The sequence below is a fragment of the Priapulus caudatus genome, unplaced genomic scaffold, assembly GCF_000485595.1.
Source record: "Priapulus caudatus unplaced genomic scaffold, Priapulus_caudatus-5.0.1 Scaffold1043, whole genome shotgun sequence".
NCBI lineage: Eukaryota > Metazoa > Priapulida > Priapulimorpha > Priapulimorphida > Priapulidae > Priapulus > Priapulus caudatus.
The window spans coordinates 4,294-13,140 of record NW_014578104.1 but is presented as its reverse complement, the minus strand read 5'-3'; the positions used below and the strand labels follow the sequence as shown (position 1 = coordinate 13,140).

Sequence of the window (8,847 nt, the reverse complement as noted above, 5' to 3'; positions counted from 1 at the left end):
TACGCAGACCCGGAGCCTGCTTGTTGTTTAGGGAGGGATTTAAATGAGGACTGTACTGAAGCGCGCACATTAACCTGTCTTTCAGAGAACTTAATTACTTTTATATAAAACACATTTATCACTGAACTGTATTTATTAACAGTGATATTTATAGCATCAAATCCGCTATGCGTTGCTTATTATCGTGGCGCTGGTAGGCGATAACGGAGAATGCGGAAAACCGGTGCACATTCCTCGATAGAAAATGGAGTACTGACCAACAAGACCCGAACACAGGATATCACGTGTCCGATATCTCGCGAGAAGAAGCCAGTTTGGACGTTACTCGGTACTAAAAATACTTTAAACAAGAAACGCCAGCGACATGTTTATGTATTACATAATACGTTTCCACAAACGGGCGGGCGGGTGAATGGAAGGATTTATGGGTGGATGAATGAGCGTGTAGATGGATGGATGGATAGATAGATGGATGGAATGATGAATGGATGGATGCGTGGGTGAATGGGCGGGTTAATGGATGGGTGGATGAATGATTGACGCACAGACGGAAGAACGGACGATCTATCTATCTATCCATCTATCTATCTATGTGTCTATCTATCTATCCATCCTTCATCCATCCATCTATTCATCCATCCATATCCATCCATACATCCTTCCATCCATCCATCCATCTATCCATCCATCTATCCATCCATCCTATCATCCATCATCCATCCATCGAATCCATCCATCCATCCATCATCCCCATCCATTTTATCCATCCATCCATCCATCCATCACATCCATTCATCAATCCCATGCCGTCCAATCCCATCCGTCCATGACCATCCGACCGTCCATCCCAATCTATCCTTCTATCTGTCTATCTATCTATCTATCTACTCTATCTATCTATCTATCTAATAATACTCTATCCTTCTATCTATCTATCTATCTATCTATCTATCTATCTAGCTAGCTATCTATCTATCTATCTATCTATCTATCTATCTAATCTATTTATCTATCTATCTATATTTTTTGTTTTTATTTTTTTTGTTTTTTTTTCTATCTATCTATCTATTCTATCTATCTATCTAATCTATCTATCTATCTATCTATCTATCTATCTATCTCTCTAATCACTCTATCTATCTATCTATACTATCTATCTATCTACTCTATCTATCTATCATCTATCTATCTATCTATCTATCTATGCTATCTACTATCTTCTAATCTAATCTCTCTCTCTATCTGTCTGTCTATCTATCTATCTAATATATCCTACTCTATCTATCTATATCTATCTATCTATCTATCTATCTATCTATCTATACTATCTATCTATCTTATCTATCTATCTATCTATCTATCGATCTATCTATCTATTCTATCTATCTATCTATGCTATCTATCTATTTATCTATCTATCTATCTATCTATCTAATCTATTATCTATCTATCTATCTAATCTATGACTATGCTATCTATCTATCTATCTACTACTCTAATCTATCTATCTATGCTATATATATATATATATATATATATATTTTATCTATCTATGTATGTATCTATCTAATCTATGTATCTGTCTATCTATCTATCTATCTATGCATCTATCTATCTATCTATCTATCTTATCTATCTATCTATCTATCTATCTAACTATCAATCTCTTTATCTATCTAGGTAGCTATCTATCTATCTATCTATCTATTCATATGGCAATGTTGTTTAAAACCCCGTCATGTAAACGATCGTACCAGGCAGTTTCCCTCACTCGCGCGCGCACACAAACGCACTTTTACACGCACTCGCGTACGCGATAGAGGGAGGAGAAAAATAAAGATAGAACGAGGGAGACAGTGAGGCAGGAGCAAAAGAGAGTGAGAGAGAGAGAGAGAGAGAGAGAGAGAGAGAGAGCCGACCAACGCCAAAACAGGAGAAAGAGTGAATGAGGGGCAGTAACATAGTCACTAGACGTCTGTGTTGCAGTGATGCAACGATGATGTTAGTCACCTATGTACCTATATAACAGGTGGGTAAGTGCGTGCCTGCGTGCATGCGTGTATGCGTGCGTGAGGGAGTGAGTCGCGTGTGGGCGTGTACGGCTGTCGTTTATTGTGTGACAATTTAAGTCCGTTCTCAGTAATTATATCTTAAAGAGTATGGAGTCGATTTAATCGTTAAACATCTTTCGTGATTTTGTTCACTTTTTGTTAATATTGTGTGTAATATTTTGTAAATGCGTAAAAGCTCATCTTAACGTGTGACTTTCTAGTCTCGTTCTGCCATCTATTGTCTCTTGTGTGTAAAATGTTGTGAAGATGTACAGTCCCTGGACAAATACTCCTCTTGCGTACTGCACTGCCTACTATGTGCTAACTGTTTATTGATTCCTATATCCTTGCTCATTGTAGGAAGAAATCAGGGAACAGTTATCTATCGCATGATAAGCTCTAGCGCCTGGATTATTTCCAATATTCTCCTCATATCCACAATATATTAGTAACCATAAAGATAAAATCAAACCAGACATATATATATATATATATATATATATATATATATAAATATATATATATATATATATATATAATAATAATATACATAAATAATATAATAATAAATATTATAATAAAATATATATAATCGTGATTTCTTAGCTTTTCAACGTTGCATTGTAGCACTACACGTAGAATGAGTCAGGTATAATGCGCCGTCTCCGTGCATCGGTCCCTGCCCCCATATAATCACATATACACACATCGATATTTACAAACAGATTTCTGTATTCCTCTATGAACCAGCGACAGTTTATTGCAGCTGCTGGAACCCCGGATGATCGAGGGCAAACTGCCGTTATATTGTTTTATTATACCTGGTGCATACCCCCTAATAGTCCGTATATTATAACCTTGAACTCCTGCTTGTCCGGAGTTCTAGCAGGTGCTGCAATAAACGATCCTGGTTCTTGTATCGTGTTAATACCGGTCACTAGTGATCCATATATCTTAACTTTTAAGTGCTATAAATTTGTGAAAGTACAGCGATTTGCGAAAAGAAATAACGTAACCTTCAAGACGACATATATTTGCAACATCGCTGTAAGAATAAGCAAGTAAGTATATATAGGTAAAGGTATAAAAAAGGCCATAATTTTCCAAATATTGTTTAAATAAATGGATGTATTCTCAAACGATTTCATTTGCATGACGTAGGTGGTGTCATAGGGAAGGTACGAGGTGCTGCAGTATAATCAAGGATGTGGACTAACGTCATAGTCGTGACGGTGGCTGTGGTTGGAGTTTTATACTGGAGATCACAGCGCGTGGACCAGTTTATCATACAAGAGAATCCTGATGAACGCTACGATTACGTCATAGGTACATAGATGCTATTATTAGAACGTAACTAGTACGATCAAAACGTAGTAACCATGACGTTCGTATCTCGCCATTCCGATTGCATCCCATCCATCTATACTTAACTCTTTCTTACCGCAGTGGGAGCAGGTAGTGCAGGCTGCGTATTGGCTGCTCGCCTCTCTGACGTCAGTAGCAACAAGGTGCTTCTACTGGAGGCAGGAGGCGACCCTTCTGAAAACGAGAATGTTGTAAAACCTTCATCATTCTTGTCACAAATAAATACAAAGCAAGACTGGAGCTTCAGGACTGTGCCACAGAAAAAAGCCTGTCGAGGTCTTGAAGAGAAGGCACGTGGAAAGTTTTTTCTCCGTTTCTTTTTAGGAAAAGCATGTAGCAGGTTTTTATTTAATTATTTAAATGAATACTTAAATACGTCAGTATTTCTCAACTTGATCGACGCATTCATCATGTGGAAATAAAGAACTCAGCACCGGGTGTAATAATAGTATATATAATAGGAAAATTTGGTGGACAAATCACTCATAGATATTGACTATAATTACTTATCCTGTAATTACAGAGGAGCCGGTGGCCAAGAGGACGAATGCTTGGCGGGTCAAGCGGTCTAAACGCTATGCAGTATGTACGAGGCAACAAGGGAGACTTTAATCTCTGGGAAAAGATGGGCGCACGGGGATGGAGTTATAACGACGTCCTGCCATACTTCAAAAAAGCCGAAGACAACCAGAATGAGGAATATGTGCGGAGTGGTATGTAATGAAAGATGTCTAGCCGAAGAAAGAAAATGTTTCATTGAATTTTTGACCGCATGTGTGGATACCTTATTTGCTCTTACTGTCTTTGTACAATTAATTTAAATATGTTTAATTTGCTGAGCATTATTTACTTCTACTATATAATATTCAGTTCATCCTTACGTACATACATATGCAGAGTTAGGGTTTTTGTTCATCGGTCTGGTATTACAGGTTACCATGGGTCAGGTGGACCATGGACAATCTCTGATTCTTCATACACAGAACTGATCGATGTTTTTCTAAATGCTGCGCAGGAACTTGGTTATAAACTTGGTGATGTTAATGGAGAGAACCAAGAAGGTAACTATAAACTATATAGAGGATAACAATGAACTCTTCCATTCTAGGGTGGTAAAACGTAACGTAGGACAAAGTAATTAACTAACTCCCATTATTAAAGTGTCTTGTCTTTTAATTATATTGTTTCTCCTATCGTGATAGCTTTTATGAAATCACAAGCAAACATAAAGGGTGGAAAACGTTGGAGCACAGCTGAGGCATATCTGAGACCAGCCATGCACAGATCAAACCTAGACATAACCATCAATGCGCACGTAACCAAGGTAACACACTGATAATAAATACAGTTAGCTAACAACTTGAAAATAAAGTCTGAGATATAAAAGAAGTTTGCGATATTTATGCTATGTGGTTTTCAGATAAACTTTGATGGTAAGAAAGCAACAGGAGTCACCTTCATTAACGGTGCTGAAAAGAAGACTGTTCATGTGTCAAAGGAAGTGATTCTCTCTGCTGGTAGCATTGGTTCTCCACACATCCTCATGTTGTCTGGTGTTGGGCCAAAGGATCACCTTGCCAAGTTCAACGTACGATCTATGTTATGTATACATATATATATATATATATATATATATATACTTAGTTTAATTACTAATGATCTACTGTCTCTGCTCAGAAAATATAGACTTGACTATTCAAATTAGTGGAATTTGGTTCACTGAGCTTAGTTCGATTAAAATATGAAGATGGTAGCGCTCGTCGAATTAATAGGCTGTAGATAGTGCACGTGCTCTCTCATAGTGTAGATAGATAGTCGATTTAATTTAAGTGTCCGCTTACTCCATATGTATTGAGGTTCATCTCGTTATTTAAGAAGAGAGAGGTGTTTGTCGACCGTGGTCACCGACGTAGAATAACTTGTGAATCCCCGGAATGTACTCATAATTCTCTTCATTGTGATAGGAGTACGTGATAACTATTCAATAACTTCAGGAACATCATCTCATAATTTTATTATGAGTCCATTAATGTCAATTCACAAGATACAGCAGATGTATAATCTAGTAAAAATCGTTGGTGTTTCTACTGAATTTTAAGATATCAACTGTTGCTGATNCCGTCTTGTGAATTGACATTAATGACCTCATAATAAAATATCATAAGAATCTTACAGCAGATGTATAATCTAGTAAAAATCGTTGGTGTTTCTACTGAATTTTAAGATATCAACTGTTGCTGACTTACCGGTCGGGCAACACCTACAAGACCATTGTGGAGTCGTCTATCCCGAGTTCTGGATAGACAAGCCAATAACAATCACTGCAGATCTTCTAGAGAGCTGGCAGAGTAGCCTGAAGTACAGCCTCTTTGGAAAAGGTTGGTTAGTCGACGTCTAGAACGTCACTACACAGAGTCGTCCTGAAAAAAACATTCATTTCGCAAATAAATCCACAAACGTGCAATCGCTATAGCTTTCTTATGAAGTACATCCAACCAATTCTTGTTAAAAAATTACGTGTTGTTTTACAAAGCAGACGTGATGCAGTATACGCAGGGTCATATATTGGCTATATTAGTTATTACCTTCCGCCAGGGGTGCAGGGAGGTTATGTGTTGTTCACCTGTCAGTGGTTTGTTGTTTGTTTGCTGCGGTTTGTGTCACAGCCTAACTGAAAATAGTTATGGACCGGAGTTGTCAATAAAATTTTCAGGATAGGTCAGAAAAAGGGTACACTTAGAAATTGATTACATTTTGGGGATTCCGGATCCAATCAAAATAATTAATTAATTAAATTAATAATTACATTCAGGAGTAAGGTCAGAAATGGGGTAACTGCAAATTCATTTCAATTTTCTGTGATTGCCGGATCCAATTAATATTTAATTAAACAATATAATTAATAACATTTGAGAGGTGAGAGAATTCAAGCTGCTCTGGCGGAGGTCTGCCCTCCGAGTGCTCTAGTGAGTTAATGTTATAGGAGTGAATAATAATAGAATATAAGAGGACCTATAATAATATATGGAATAATATAACAAAATGGAAAGAAATATAGTATTTAAAGAATATATAAAGAATGAATATTATAATTAATCTATTTATTATTCGTTCTGATGTTATGTTACCGTGTTATTTCCCTGCAGGTCCTCTGCTCTCGCACTAATTGATGGGAGTTCTGGTGTTATCAAGACAAAAGCAGCTGATTCGCTAAACTGTAATTCTGCCTGATATTCAGATACATCATCTGTCGTCCTGGGACTTGGCTTTACGCGAGGCTGATGAAAACCATTTATAATATTAACTGGGCTTGCAACTAAGAAGGTACGATTTCAGCTTTGCATAAAGAATTTTTGTTCGAAATGCTCTTTCATCGCAATCGTTTGCTCGTATTAATATAGTACTAAACAACGACCGATAAATAACTCAGGAGAATATCTTATATTCAATACAAAATTTTGTCATATATCCAGTACATTCTAACTAACTGAAGAGCAATCTAACTACTCGCTTGGGATATGCAAATGCCCTAATGCCAGTTGTAACGAATCAAAGAGATAATTAGTCGAACTGACACAAATTGGTCAAAAAGATATAATTGACGAGCAGTTTAAATCTAGATGGCGCGTCAATCAAATTACAGTTTTTGATAGACTCTACTATAATTTCCCGAGCACTAAGACCCATTCCAGTCATGAACAGTGGATAGCCATTTCCTCTGGCTTCACCCTAGATGAGTGTTGGAGAGGAACGGCTGCATCATCAGAGCCCGCACGTCGAATCCGCCATGAAATTGACGCAATACTAGCCTTGATGGAACTCTGATAGTCAAATCATCTATGTGAGAAGAGGTAAAAGTGGATAGTTTTCGCTTAATATATTAAAGTTCGAAGTGCTGTAGAAACGTTATGAAATAACAGACTTACTCTGCTCGTAATTTGTCTAAATGACTTTTCCAATAGTTAAACACTTTTTATTTTCTACGAAGGGGTCTAAAATCGCGTCGCATGATCTTTAAACACTTACTAGATAATTGAAATAGAATAAATCGCGTTGACCGCACAAATTCAATAAATAGGGATCGAGCAGCGAGGGCACACCACCCTGTCTATCTACATTATATGTACAGGTGTTGCACTGTGGATAAACAATTATAATTCAGCAATATATTAAGATCAGATTTCTAAGCAATTGCGACTTCATTCATACGATTATCTCTCTACTAGCGCCGCCCATAAAGATCAAAACAGCTGTTGCAGTATTGCGACCTGACGACTGAAAGCGATGTCAATCCAGCTGTCGGCGCTAGACTGCAGATCACGATCCGTTCCTAGGCTGTGAGGTAAGCATGAAGTACAAGTCTGACGCTACTGGGAACTGTGGGCAGTTAGAACAATAACACACTCAAATACCAACCGCGAACAATGGCAAAACATCGTAAGATGGGAGCACGCTCAATGATCAAAAACTAGCAGTCTGTTGACTGCCGCCACTCCAGGTAACGTTGGAATAACATTGACCTAAATAGCATAAGAAAAAACAAGTTTGTAAGTAAGACCGTGTCGAGTTGATTCATCTCTTGGGTTCATTTGTTCAGGTTGACGTTAAGACATGTCGGTGCGAACTTATTCGTGAACATGAGCCTTTTGACATCATAAAAATGTAATAAATAGTTCCAGGCATATATAATAAGATTGTTTTATGACGCCTATGCTCTGTCCGTGTTGGTTTAAATCTCGAATTCGTGATATTACCACATACTGGGCAATGTGACGTGTGTGTCAACTGTGTTAGTGGCTGCGCGCACGCCGGCGTGTCGTGTGTGTGTGTGTGTGTGTGTGTGTGTGTGTGTGTGTGTGTGTGTCTGTGTGTGTTTATGGCTATATTATCAAGAGCTAATAATACTTAGGTATTATTAGCTCTTGATATTATCGTTAATACGTGTTAGCTATAAACTCTTGTTGCGTTTATTCAGGATCCGTGGACTCAATGGTGTAAGAGTAGTTGATGCTTCTATAATGCCGGAGATTGTATCGGCTAACACCCAGGCCACTACAGTAATGGTGGCAGAGAAGGCAGCTGACATGATCATATCAGGAGCATGATCAACTACAAATTATATAGTACTAGCTGCTAAAAAGTATTATCGTGCACTAGATTGTTGAACAATACACGGATAAGAAACCTTGTAGAGCTTACATTCAGTATACATTGTTTATTATTAAACATTTCAATCATAAAAGCACATACAAGGACGTAAAATAAAAACGAGACTGTAAATCAACAGTGATCCCAAATTAAAACTAAGCGTCACGATAATATAGACAAGATTAGAAACAAGCGTACAACTATAAACGAGACCATATACTCAGCTCATTTGGTTTTGTATTTAACGTGTATAACCATGTATCATATCGTAATTCCACGCGCA

General features: G+C 37.5%; 1 protein-coding gene across 1 annotated transcript; it reads left to right on the top strand.

The window, feature by feature from the left end:
* Window positions 1-3,218: 3,218 nt before the first annotated feature.
* On the top strand, window positions 3,219-8,631 carry LOC106815106 (choline dehydrogenase, mitochondrial-like). The gene is made up of 9 exons (XM_014819532.1): window positions 3,219-3,377; window positions 3,498-3,706; window positions 3,940-4,129; window positions 4,349-4,477; window positions 4,619-4,740; window positions 4,837-5,004; window positions 5,641-5,808; window positions 8,014-8,033; window positions 8,392-8,631. The coding sequence occupies exons 1-9, from the start codon at window positions 3,257-3,259 to the stop codon at window positions 8,519-8,521; spliced, it is 1,257 nt and encodes a 418-aa protein (XP_014675018.1). The 5' UTR covers window positions 3,219-3,256; the 3' UTR covers window positions 8,522-8,631.
* The last annotated feature ends 216 nt before the right edge of the window (window positions 8,632-8,847 follow it).

Coding starts and splice junctions, on each gene's coding strand:
- LOC106815106 (XM_014819532.1), top strand. CDS start 3,257: ATGTGGACTAACGTCATAGTCGTGACGGTGGCTGTGGTTGGAGTTTTA. Junction 4,478..4,618: donor TAATGGAGAGAACCAAGAAG/GTAACTATAAAC, acceptor CTATCGTGATAG/CTTTTATGAAATCACAAGCA. Junction 5,809..8,013: donor GAAAAGGTTGGTTAGTCGAC/GTCTAGAACGTC, acceptor TCATTTGTTCAG/GTTGACGTTAAGACATGTCG.